General features: G+C 36.8%; 2 protein-coding genes across 3 annotated transcripts in view; both read right to left on the reverse strand.

The window, feature by feature from the left end:
* LOC128227676 (protein mono-ADP-ribosyltransferase PARP15-like) overlaps positions 1–6,403 on the reverse strand; it is a 46,355-nt gene extending 39,952 nt beyond the window's left edge. The window contains exons 1-6 of one of the 2 annotated variants that reach the window (XM_052938422.1): positions 6,230–6,403; positions 4,497–4,684; positions 4,177–4,259; positions 3,050–3,277; positions 2,468–2,723; positions 59–141 (exon numbers count right to left, since the gene is read on the reverse strand). In XM_052938422.1, coding sequence (XP_052794382.1) covers positions 59–141; positions 2,468–2,723; positions 3,050–3,277; positions 4,177–4,259; positions 4,497–4,602 — 756 coding nt within the window. In that variant the 5' untranslated portion in view covers positions 4,603–4,684; positions 6,230–6,403. The remainder of the gene's footprint in view (positions 1–58; positions 142–2,467; positions 2,724–3,049; positions 3,278–4,176; positions 4,260–4,496; positions 4,685–6,229) is intronic. The other variant, XM_052938421.1, reaches the window with a different exon arrangement.
* Positions 6,404–8,539: 2,136 nt separating this feature from the next.
* LOC128227614 (uncharacterized) lies at positions 8,540–12,719 on the reverse strand. The gene is made up of 2 exons (XM_052938316.1): positions 12,531–12,719; positions 8,540–10,268 (listed from the first exon to the last, which is right to left on the reverse strand). Exons 1-2 carry the CDS (start codon positions 12,610–12,612, stop codon positions 8,728–8,730), a joined length of 1,623 nt encoding a protein of 540 aa, XP_052794276.1. The 5' UTR covers positions 12,613–12,719; the 3' UTR covers positions 8,540–8,727.
* Positions 12,720–13,493: the final 774 nt, after the last annotated feature.

A 13,493-nucleotide genomic window follows, 5' to 3' on the forward strand; every position in this document is an offset into this window, starting at 1 on the left:
ACAACTATTGTTGGTTTTCTGTAACACAGTAAGTTCTAGGAAGGTTGTCTAAGCTTACGTTTTGTTCTGCTAAGTGTCCCACCTCCAACTCAACGGTCACGCCGCCGATCTGTTGTGAACATACAGTCCTCTCAGACGTATCTGAAAACGTGAGAATATTTTGTTCAAATTTCGATAGCCAAAAACCATCACTAGTAAAATAAGAGGGCCATGATGGCCCTAAATCGCTCACCTGAGTAAAAGAGTTTAACCTTTGTAATCAGTATAGCTTGATATTTGCTCTCAAAGAATATTGTAAAACATATTGGTCAAACATGTTGCCTGGATAATCACTGACAGGACTTGTCACAGTTGCCTGCACACTGACAGGACTTGTCACAGTTTCCTGCACACTGACAGAACTTGTCGATTGACTGCACACTGACAGGATTTTGTTCAGTTGCCTGCACACTGACAGGACTTTATGATTGACTACACACTGACAGAATTCGATTCTCATTCCTGCACACTGACAGGACTTTGTTTAGTTGCCTGCACAATGACAGGACTTGATAATTGACTGTACACTGACAGCACTTGGTACAGATAACAGCACACGGACAGGACTTTTTTCGTTTGCCTGCACACTGACAGGACTTTTTTCAGTTGCCTGCACACTGACAGGACTTTGTTCGATTGCCTGCACACTGACAGGACTTCGTTCAATTGCCTGCACACTGACAAAACAATGTTAAATTGCTTGCACACTGAAATAACTTTTAGTATAGATACACAAACAACTGACAGGACTTCGTTCAATTGCCTGCACAATGTCAAAACTATGTTAAATTGCTTGCACACTAAAATAACTTTAAGTGTAGATACACAAACAACAAACAGTGCACCATCCAATAAAACCAATAATCAGCCTATAATTCTTATCACCGAAGAGCAGTACCCATCGAGGACAACATCAATAACCTTCATGTTGTGATAATAAACATTTTCTGTAAAAGGCTTATTCACTAACTACACAGAAGATAAGATTTGTAGCTTAGAATAATTTACATGAAGTTTACAATAATATACATGAAGTTCAATGGAAAAGTCTGATTATTAAATTTATCATTAAGTAAAATTGAAATTTCTTCTGAAGAATAAAGTGTATAATAATTATTTTAATCTATGATCATAAAACACACACAATAATTACCTTAGAAGTGACTATGTTAAAGACTTTATTAAATTTAAAATATATTCCCTTGATACTAAAAATATAAAGTAGTTGAATCTCCAACAAAAAGACCATATAGCAAGACTTGCTACCCTTGTTTCAAGGGTAAACTTTACATAACTATCAAATTTTATTAAAATGTATTTATAGTGAACTTGTAACCCACTGGGTGAGGCCAATTTTTCTTCAGGGGCATAATTTGAATTAACATGGTAGATAACCAATAGACAGTGTTACACACCGTATATTTAAGCACTAGGCCTAATAGTATTTGCCAAAAAAAGTTTTGTAATATTTTTTTAGGTTGCCATGGCAACCAGAGTTCAGTATGGAATTCAATTCTTTGATTTTTTTTGAAAAAACAACAACCAAGAATCGTTCCTATGAAGTTTCATCAAAATTGTCCAAGGGGTTTAGGAGAAGATGATGATTATAACAAATTGTTGACATTTTCCTTTAGGTTGCCATGGCAACCAGAGTTCTGCATGGAATTCATATCTCTGAACAATTTTGAAAAGCACTAACCAAGGATCATTCCTAAAAAGTTTCATCAAAGTTGTCCAAGCGGTTTAGGAGAAGAAGATGATTATAACCTATTGTTGACATTTTCCTTTAGGTTGCCATGGCAACCAGAGTTCTGCATGGAATTCATTTCTTTGAACAATTTTGAAAAAAAACACCAACCAAGGATCAGTCCTATAAAGTTTCATCAAAATTGTCCAAGCGGTTTTGGAGAAGAAGATGATTATAACCTATTGTTGCCATTTTCCTTTAGGTTGCCATGGCAACCAGAGTTCTGCATGGAATTCATTTCTTTGAACAATTTTGAAAAAGCACCAACCAAGGATCATTCCTAAAAATTGTCCAAGCGGTTTAGGAGAAGAAGATGATTATAACAAATTGTTGACGACGGACGACAGACCCCGGACATAGACCGATCACAAAAGCTCACCTTGAGCACTTTGTGCTTAGGTGAGCTAAAACCAAGAATCTATTACAAATAATTCATGTTATACCCGTACGGGTTTTGTTTCGCAAAATTTAGGGCTTTTTAAGGGGTACTCGGGACTCAAGTTTGTACGCGGTACATCGTTTAATGCAATTTGTTTAGAAGGGCTCGGGTATTAAATGAAGGACTATACCTCAGCTTTTGCAGGGATAAAAAAATGAAAAGGATTTAAAGAACTAGAAAAAATAAGTTAATTATGGCATCTTATATATATATATGAAGAACGTATACTGCAAGAGCTTTACCGACGGAGGTCCCTTTGCATGCCGCTTCGAACGCTTGCAGAACTTCTGTATCCCTGGGGAAGATCACGAACTTGATGGACCGGATGTTGGTGGCTGTGCGCGCCGTTGCGTGGTGTTCCACACACCCAAACATGGCGCGCGCAACCTCAAGTTTGCCGTAACCTAAGTTACCGGTCCCGAGGGCGGGGAATGCGATGGACGTGTAGGCGGAAGTTTCCGCGGCGTTAAGACACTTTGTGACAAGGGTTTTGATGATCTGTGGAAAGTGTTACTATATGTAAAAATGATGCCATTGTAAAAATTCTACAGTCCTCTTGTTTTGTTTTCTCGAGGAAATTCATTTAAATTTGACCTTTTTATATTTAACATTTTAACGATTACATATCTGGATTGAAACCATATATCAGTGTTAATTTGAACTAAGAAAGAAACTGGGTTATCGTAAGACAAAACGACATACGAATATTATGTATACGTATAGATATAAAGAAGTAGATTATATACATAATTAGGTTAAATATTTTCTTAATATTGAAAATTGTATTTAGTTAAGTGAGTGTACAACTACACCGCTGTCATTACATGGCCTCGCCCATGTCTTCTTCTTTGCAGTGTAGTGTGATAAATCTCCTTGCAATCCAAGTTTCCACCGGAAGTGACGACAATACTACCCTCCGCAAGCTTTCCTGGGCCCTTCTTCAAGTTAACTTCCGTTTGGATACTTCGGCCGCCCTTTGTAAGGAGCGCGCGGGAGGCTGCCCCTTGTGTGAGGTCAAGGTTCGGGGCCGTTGTATTTACAATGACGTCAACCTGAAAATATATACCCGGTATCAATGATTGCAAAATGGACTGTTTGAAAATGAATCATCTTACGGTGAAAGAACACATCCATGAGTGAACGTTTGAATTTTTCAAAATACTGAAAATAGGGTGTTTACATAGGGAAATGCCATTTTAACAATACATTATATAGAATAAATATTTTCAAAAATACTGAAAACTTTCACCCATAAATATCAACAATTTAGTTTTAGATATTAATCATCATGTTTCATTCAATTAAGTGTTGAAAATATTTATGTTTACTTCCTTTTATTTATTTATTATTATTGTTTTTTTTTTTTGTTTTTTTTTGGGGGGGGGGGGCAATAGCGTGGGTCCTGTCAACGTAACTACCGCCTGGGATAATTTAATTTAATATGCAGTCCACTTTATTCAAGTTTCAGACTGAATCCTGCGTATGTTTGTTTGCGGCATAGCACCTTCTCTTGTACCCAACATATTCAGGGAAGGATCTAGGATTTGAAGTTGGGGGGGGGGGGGTAACTTAAGAGCGTAAGCTTTTGACTTGCGCCCCTCCTTTAGGACCGAAATATATTTGGTTTAAGATGTTGGCAGGGTGGGGGGTAACAAATTTTGTTCCGAATTGGTGCATTTAGGGCGTATTCCTTTTCTCCTGCATAGAAATAAAAAGTTTGGACGATTTTAGGGCGGGGACGCCGGGTGCGCCCCTGGATCCGCTAGTCATATTGTGACAACCAGTTCACTACAGTTAATAAACCCAGGGTCCCGTTATAATACGATATTTTAGTCATAAACCTTACGCTGCTTCAGAGTGCTCAGGATTACCCGTGAAATACGGACAGAATGCGATAAATGGCTTAGCAAACGATATTTTCGATCTTTATTAAAACGCGGCCCTTTTTTACCTGTTCGTTCAACTCTGTAATATCTGCCTTGACCACGGACACCGTGATGTTCCCGAACGCCCGCGAACACACAACTTCATTATCTGAAATGAAACATTTATATTAAAAAAGATACTGAAATAAATAACAAATGGGATAACACGGCAAAACTACGACGTTCTGTGTTTTGACATTATTTTATTGTTGTGCTTTTGTTCTGATATTTTTAACTTCATCATAATTATTTGTAAAGGAAGAAATTAACGTCGTAAACAACACGGTGTGCAAAAAAACCACCAGCTTGATTTCCGACGACGAATGTTCGCCGTCAATAACGTTACCTGAGATGCTAACATCCCTTAAACTTAGGCTTTTCTCCACGTCGTCGTCGTCGGAATCGCTCAAAGTCACAAACGAAGAACTGGTGGTCGATTCGCTGTCTGACATAGTTAACGCCGCTGACTGTTCAATCTCTATTTGCTCAGATTATGACGTCAGTATGCCGACATTCGGGTCAGAGGGTGATACGCTACGGAGAAAGAAATATTTATACATGCATTTCTGTTTACTATTCATGGGCCCCGTTACAATAAGGATCGTAAGGCTAAAGATCGCATTTCCAGGCGTTACCCCGTTTTGGCAGTTAGCAATAGAATAGAGGACATCACAAAATAAGCATAAATTTTACCCTTAACTTTTCGCTCTTACACGATTTAGTTACATTAAGCAATAGTTAGATGACATGAAGAGAATTCTTAATGATTAAGCATGGGCGGAGTTTATGATTAAGGCTTGTACTTAATAAAGGCCTATCTGCAGTTTCATTAGCTGAGATTGTAGGTTGTATTCTAAGTCAAATTAGAATACAACCTACATTTTCAGCCTATGGTATTGCAGATAGGCAATCATTAAGAAGTCGACATAATCATTAAGAATTTCACCTTTCGCGGGTGTTTAAAGGTCCGCCTACCGTCAGTCATCCGATACACACATTTTACGTCGACGTTGACAATACATCAGCCAATGAGGTTGTATTCTAAGTCAGTTAGATAGCATGAAGTGAATTCTTAATGATTAAGAAGGACTCGTTCGCTACGCTCACTCTGCACATTCTTAATCATTTAGAATTCTCTTCATGTCATCTAACTATTACTTAGAATACAACCTACAATCTCAGCCAATGAATTTTCAGATGAGCCTTCATTAAGTACAAGGCTTAATCTTTCAGAATTTTAACCTTCGCGGGTGTTTAGGGGTCAACCTACTGCCACTCATCCAATACACACTCCCTGCGTCAGATTTTGCGTTGCAAATGAGGTTGTATTATTAGTCAGTAAGATGACCTGAAGTAATATCTAAATTATTAAGAAAAGGTCGTGTTCGCTACGCTTTCTCAGCCCATTCTTAATCTTACTTCATGTACGAACTATTAATTAATATCGCTAAAAGAATAAGAGCGGTATAAAAACAGATATTGAAATCATACGTCAGTAATATAAGCTTCATCATCATGTTTAATTATCTTTTTAACACAGACTATTGACATTTTAATAGTTAGTCATGCTCTCATCTTCTATATGAAATCGTCCAAAATATACCCCAGCGGTAAAATGGAAATTTGCCCACGTTGGTATACGTTCGGTATATAAACGCAACATAAGAAATACTTTTTTGAAAGACACACACATTTGCAGTGTCACATAAATATATATGATGTCCAAAATTCAAACTTCAAAAATAGGCCAGGTACAAGCAATAATTGCTCGTTTGTTCTAAAATTAGTTCTGTTGACAAGGAAGTTATTAACGAAAGATCATAAACTAGTAACCTAATGAAATACGACGAGTTAATCACACATTTACTCAATATAATTTCTGCATTCTAATTCTAATAAATAAAATTACTTTTCGTGACATGGATACACGTATTTATAACTTAAATGACTTTAGACAGTGTCTTATATTAAATCCAGCTTAAGTCTTTTAATAGGAAAACCCATACTGACTGAATCGAAAGTTGAAAGAAATCTGATCTTAATGATCTGATGAATAATAAGACTCTCAATAAACATTACCTTCAAATTCGAGAAGGTATTTTAATCAACTCAAACACTGCATAATTCACCACTTTAAATATATAATTGTCTTCATTGTTGACCATTAAAAACGAAAACTCGTCAACACTGAGTTTCGTTTTAACTTCGTAAAATAATACTATTCCGGAAGTCCGAGTACGTAATGTTATCACTTCGTCCCGGCCTGCCTTGATGTTATATCGACCCTTTCTTCGGTAAATCAAGATCGCTGTTATTTCGAAAAAAAAATCGAAACAACTGGAACTTATTATTAAAGGGTTGACAATAGAACGAAACGAAATAAATTTCAACTTAACTACATCAGATTATTTTCATTTATTCTACTATGACTGACTCGTGTTAATATAATTATGCAAGTTAAAAGGCGATAACTCGAAGACGTTTGGGACCGACTTTTATTCTCGAGTTACCTCATCTTACGAGTAACACAGGGTGTAGTTTGTAACTACATCTCATATCAACTTCTGCCAATGTCTGATGGTGTCCCCCCCCACCACACACCCCACTCCCACCCCACCCTTACGAAGTACCAAATCCTTCTCCAATTACGAATTTTGCGTAAAAATATTTTCAACTATTTTGAGAGTCTGCGTTTCGAACAAGCTACATTCAATCGGAACAACTCGGCCTTCTCCACCGTACGGCGAGCCCTCGGATGTAAGTCGGTCCTTTAGTTAAAGTAGTTCGTAAAAATAATAACAATGCCATTAATCGATTGTAGTGTTTTACGTGTAATTTTTCATAATTTAGTTCAGACTGATTCCAAAAGAAGAGTGTATTATTGCAAAATAATTAAGATCCTTAAGAGTAAAGTCCATATAAGCTTAACTGAAACCTCATTAAAAACTCCTTAAATACCGCGTACCTAGGGGTGGGTGGTGTGTGTGTGTGTGGGGGGGGGGGGGGGTGGCTTTCAGCCTATTGTCTGTTAAAATCGGAAAAGAAACTTCGATATAAATTATATAATAGTAAGTTACCTTTTTATTTGGTAAGATCATATTATAAATAAGTTGTTTTACAATTGTTAAGTTTGTTTTACATGTTCTTCTCCAATAGAATGCCAAATATCATATTCTTTGCTTGGACCTGTATCTCATGGTACCTCTTTTTCCAGGTATTATAAGACATGAAGCGACGCGTTTTACTACTGCGTTAAAAATACAAGAAACTATGCTGAAAGGCCACACTAAGTAAATAGCTTGTTCGACGTCTCCATACTTGTTAAGGACCACGGTTTCGCCCTTACCGACTATTCGCCCACCCTGTGAAATCGTTGTTTGAATAGCAATTCCAGTAATATATTTTTTATATAAATGATACTTTGTTTTCAAATGAAACTTCAAAATCGGAAAAATATTATATTTTCTCCGAAAAAAGGCTATTTATCAGCATTATTGAATTTGCACATGTCAATATATTTTCCATCGATGGATTATCGATTTTAAGCACTCAACAAAAAAGTAAATATTTCACCCCTAAATATTCGTTTAAACACAGCAACATGTTAGATTTTATAGGTAAACTATTATTTTTTTTACATATTTATATATAATTGGAATATTGTTTTGATATTTTTTAATAATTACCTTTTTTAAAGATGGTGAATTATCGGTACAGTATACTGTTATTTTAGTGGATTGAACTGGGTATGTTTGGCACGTGAGTTCCTTAAATAACCAAGCATTTTATTGATTTTTAGATCAAGAGCCGAACCTTCTCTCTGGGAAATTTCATTTAATAATATTCAGTTTTTCTCAAGTAAGAAAAGAAAAGGCTCCATTTCCGGACGAAAAGAGGTCTCTTAGACCAAATAAAATATTATGTATGTTTTCTATGACATGTCTGAAAAAATAGGGTAGGTACTAAAACGGGAATTTTTGAAACTACAGCTAGAATATTTTTTAAGACAAGAAGCCATCAAGGTGGCTGCCTTATTGTTTTTGTTTGTTTTTTAGTTCAACAGACACATCAAGCAGATTCGTACTCAACACTTTCGTACCAATCAAATTCGTACCCGTGATTCGTACCTGTTCGGACCATTTTTTTCAGAATAACGAAAAAAGTAGGGTCATTCGGGTATCCGGAACAATTCATATTATTTTCTATACCATAAACAGTACACACATGTAAAGGTATAACTCCTTCATTTCGTGATTAAAATCGATAAAAAATACGACCACCGGAGAGCCTTAAGAACTTTCATGTCATGTGTATTTATGCAAGCTGACCAAACACGCAAAACTATTATCTAGTGTGGCCTATTGGTAGATTAATACTATAAAACAATAATCACTGAAAATTACATTTTATTTGCCGATTCAATTGTTTTTTTCAAGACATGAATACAGATAAGGCGCCAAGTGAATGTAAAACATCATGACAATGCACGATTCTCGGTAAAACATATAATTTGTTATGAGTTAATGCAATTGATTTGTATTAAACAATCGAAGTATGCAGTTATTTGTGTCATGTTCTCAATAAACCGCAATGATTGAGTCAGAAGCCCCTGACAAGTGAAGAACTGAGGTTGACACCATCGTCACTATAACCACACCCATACACCAGAACGTCAAATGAACATCATATAGGTAATGATATTTATAATTTAAGAAACAATGTTTCGTTGCATTGCATTGCTGTTTGTGGCAGTGGTCTTGAGTGTCAAGATCAAGGTCAAATGAACATGTACACTCGGCGTGTCCATTTTTAACGCACTCCATAACATCGCGGGCGACACTTTGAGCAACTATGTAAGCGCCGTGAGCGAATCCGTAGTGTAAGGAATGCAGGTGCTCCCCAGAGAAAAATATTCTCCCTTCCGGTTTTCGAAGTGACGTCATATCCTGTTCCGTAAAAGTGGCAGGCCAGTAGCTGAATGCTCCCATAAACAAAGGGTCGGTATTCCATCTTGAGATCTTGAAATCCAGGGGTTCCGGAATGGTTATATTAGGGTACATGGTTTTAAGGGTCCGCTGCATTTCCGCTAGAATGTCCCTATCCGTGGACCGGTCGGCCCAAGTGGAGTCTTGGCCAAATAGGGATAACTGCAGAATGTTACTCTCTGGATAAATTGAGTTCATATTGAGCCAACAGCTGAAACGCCCGCGTAACTTTGATGCGAATAATATGAATAAGGTGTCATCCCAAAATGCTCCCTGATACCTTACGTAAATGTGAGTGTATTTGTTGATAGCAAATTTGTCAATGGCAAGCATTTTGGATTTCGATAATTCTGGTGTAAATCTGACTTTTCTTTCCTGGAGCACGCCAAGACTAAAGGTCACTATCGCATAGTCTGCTGTGTACGATTCTCCATCAGCAGTTAAAACCGTGACGTCACTTCCGCTTTGATCTATGCTGACAACAGTTTTATCGTACTCCACTCGAAAGTCATCTTGGTCAAGAATGTCGTCATGTAATTTTCGAACAATTGAGGCAAATCCCTGAGGGTCTTTTACAGCGAGCATTTCGAAATTTCCGAAATCTTCGTAAGTTTCGTTCATGTTGAGATTGGATCCAGACAAAACGTCCGGACCTGCGCCGACTTCAAAGTCAAGGACAAACGTTTCCACGACGTCATCAACCGGCGATTTTGGACGCCATTCGAAGTGACGTAGCCCCGATTGCACGTTGAAATCAGGCGATCTTGTGACTTTAGAGTGTGTTCCGTGGGCGTTGAACTGTTTCAAAACATTTGTGATATTGGCTAAGGCGACGTTAGCGTTATCAGTGACGTCATATCCGTTTTCATCCCTTACCGTCCAGTCGTCGACGGCACTTCCAACAAGGGAGATGTTGTATTTCATAGCGAGGTCATAGAGAGGGTTTGACCCCTTTCCGTAAATCCACATGGCCCCGAGTTCCACGGTATGGCTCCCGAGGGTCGCCTCGTGGATGCGGCCCCCTAGGCGACCGGAAGCCTCAATAATCCGGAAGTTCTGGTGCCCGGCCTCGTGGAGCGTCTTTGCAGCGGTTATACCGGAAATACCAGCACCCAGTATCAGGATCCGACCACCTGAAACGAAAAAAATCGATTCATGAAATTAATCACTTTCAAAATGATTATACCACCATTAACACGTACTGTACTGCTCAAATAATGACGACTGCCGTTGAAGTCCAGTAATTCATAGTTATTTTATGCTAGATAGTTGGTAGGAGTGACCCCTTTGATAAATCTGAAGAAAAAAATAAAATATTTTAGGTTAAATGTCACTAAATTTTGTACAGGTCAAATGACACCAAAGAAGGAGCTCATTCCCACCAAATCACTGTGGTCAAAATGAATGCAAACGTAAATTAACAAAATCAATATACATGTATCAGAATCTGTCAAGAATTGAACATTGCAGCGAAAACTGTCAACATTCAAATGTTTATGTTCATGTAATAGTATAAATGACGTTACTTTAAAACAAGTAAATATGGAGGCTTTGTTCGTGCTTTAAACAAATATGCTGTCCAAAGTCGAGTAAGTGCGAATATTGCGGTAAAAATAAATCCACTTTTGTATGTAAAGATAAAGTAACTTTGGAGCAATTCACTTGTACAAGTACGTAGCAATTAAATGTAGAAGAATTTTTCGAGACCAAAGTTTGATTTCAGCTTGAGAACATCACTTAAATCTTACACTTTATACCTTGTCGATGTAATACAATATGTTTGCTTATTTCGCACTAAACATGTCCATACACTTGACATTTATAATATAATTTCATGTGATTCGACAATGTTCTTATGACAAGTCTTTATGACGGTCTGTTCTGATCTGTTCTGTTCTGATCTGGTTTGTTCTTTAACACTTCATAGTAAATTCGGTTAAACATATGAAATATACGCATGGCTAATTAAATACATTTATTTCAGCACGTATGGTATCTCCCACGCAAAAATGTGAAGTAGGCTGAATTAACATACGACATTCGAACCGTTTTATCGTTTTATTCGAATATAGGTTAGAACGACATTCGCCGTGATCGTCGCGAGTGCTGTAAATTATGTAAATGTCGTGAATGTCGTGAATGTCGTAAATATCGTGAATGTCGTAAATGTCGTGAATGGCGCAAATGTCGTGAATGTTGATAATGTCGTGAATGTCGCAAATGTAGTGATTTGAAAATGTCGTGAATGTTGCAAATGTAGTGAATGGCGCAAATGTAGTGAATGTTGAAAATGTCGTGAATGATGAAAATGTCGTAAATGTCGTGAATGTCGTAAATGTCGTGAATGTCGTTGATGTTGTTATTGTTGCACATGTGATTTTTGTGAATGTCGCGAATGAATCGAATGTTCAGAATGTCAAGAATGTCGAGGATGTCGCGATTGTTGTGAATGTCGCTAATGCCACTAATGTTGTGAATGTCTTAAAATTTCAATAATTATGTGAACGTTGTAAATATAACGAATGTTGTGAATGTCGTCGATTGCCGTTTATTTTGTCAATGTCGTAAATTCCAATAATGTCGCGAATGTGATAAATGACGATAATTTTGTGAATGTCGCGATTTGTTGTAAATGCTTTAAATCCCAATGTCATAAATCCCGATAATGTCGTGAATGTCGCGATTAGTTGTGAATGTCGTAAATGGATAATGTCGCGATAAGTTCTGAATGTCGTAAATGGATAATGTCGTAAATGTCGCGATTAGTTGTGAATATCGTAAATGGATAATGTCGTAAATGTCGCGAGAAGTTGTGAATGTCGTAAATGGATGATGTCGTAAATGTCGCGATTAGTTGTGAATGTCGTAAATGGATAATGTCGTAAATGTCGAGATTTGTTGTGAATGTCGTAAATGGATGATGTCGTAAATGTCGAGATTCGTTGAGAATGTCGTAAATGGGTAATGTCGTAAATGTCGAGATTTGTTGTGAATGTCGTAAATGGATAATGTCGTAAATGTCGCGATTAGTTGTGAATGTCGTAAATGGATAATGTCGTAAATGTCGAGATTTGTTGTGAATGTAGCGTTTCTTGTTAAATCTGCTTTTGTCGCGAACGTTGTGAATGACTCAATGTTTCGTAGAGCATAAATATCGAATCATACAAATGTCGTTTATTCTATGCGCCATTGAAAGGGTACTTAAACATTCAACAATGCATTCATAAATGAACGTAAGGAAGTTGAACTTCGTACTATGTTTACGTAGAGCTTAAACCACAATTGCCTTTAAACTGCGCACAAGATAAATCTGAAAAAAAAGTATTATACATACTTTTAATACCTCAAAATTTGTTCTCAACATTTTGTTAAAAAATATATAAATATATGGGTACCTTTCTGCTCATGTTCCGTTCCATTCCGGCGGCAAAACAGATCCAAAACAATGATGAACGTAAATCCATACTTACAAAGCATCACACCTATACAACGCGTAGTTTCGCTTTGACATACTTGTTTACATTTTCATATCAGATATAGGATGGCGAATGTCAAGCTGTCGCTAAAGGATACAATGATACACTTACATACGGCTTCCGGCGGGGAAATTATAGCAATTAATAAAAAGTAAATCGTGCATCTCTGTTCATTGTTAGGGCCCATTTGTTTTCGAATCTTAAATCTTTAAGGCAGTCAGTTTAATTATTTTAATAATTATGAAACATATAACTAATCGACAGAACTGTATGAAGTAACACATAAAATACTAAACTCACATTCGAAATATGCCAAATTCGACCATTTCTACAAGTAAATAAAGGGGGTTTTCATTTTCTGACCAAGATCGAAATGATATACTTTCAGATGCATTCGGCAATAATTAAGTTTACCAATGGTCGTTTTATTATATATATATTATGTTAATTATATTATGTATATGTATATTATATACCTGTGCTTGGCTGCTTTCAAAGTAATACCATGCGACCGTGCGTGCGCCTAGGGAAAATCACAGACGGCAGTTAGGTTGACAGGACCAAACTATTACTACGCCCACACCCCCCCGCCCCACCTACCCCCCCCCCCAAAAAAAAAAGAAAAGAAAAAAAAAAGATAAAAAATGTCAATATATTTTAAGACCAAATATGATTGGTATAAGAATAATTATCACAAAAACCTAAATGACAAACACAAAATCCACGAGTTTCCCCTATATATATGTAATAATAGAATCTATAATATAATAATATATAGTATATGTTGGTTGATATTTAGGTTTGTGTGCTAAATGATCATGATCGAACCATTGTTCGGTCTTGAAAAAAATGATTGTGCTGTTTCTTATTTTTTATGTTGTT

Source organism: Mya arenaria, chromosome 3, assembly GCF_026914265.1.
Source record: "Mya arenaria isolate MELC-2E11 chromosome 3, ASM2691426v1".
NCBI lineage: Eukaryota > Metazoa > Mollusca > Bivalvia > Myida > Myidae > Mya > Mya arenaria.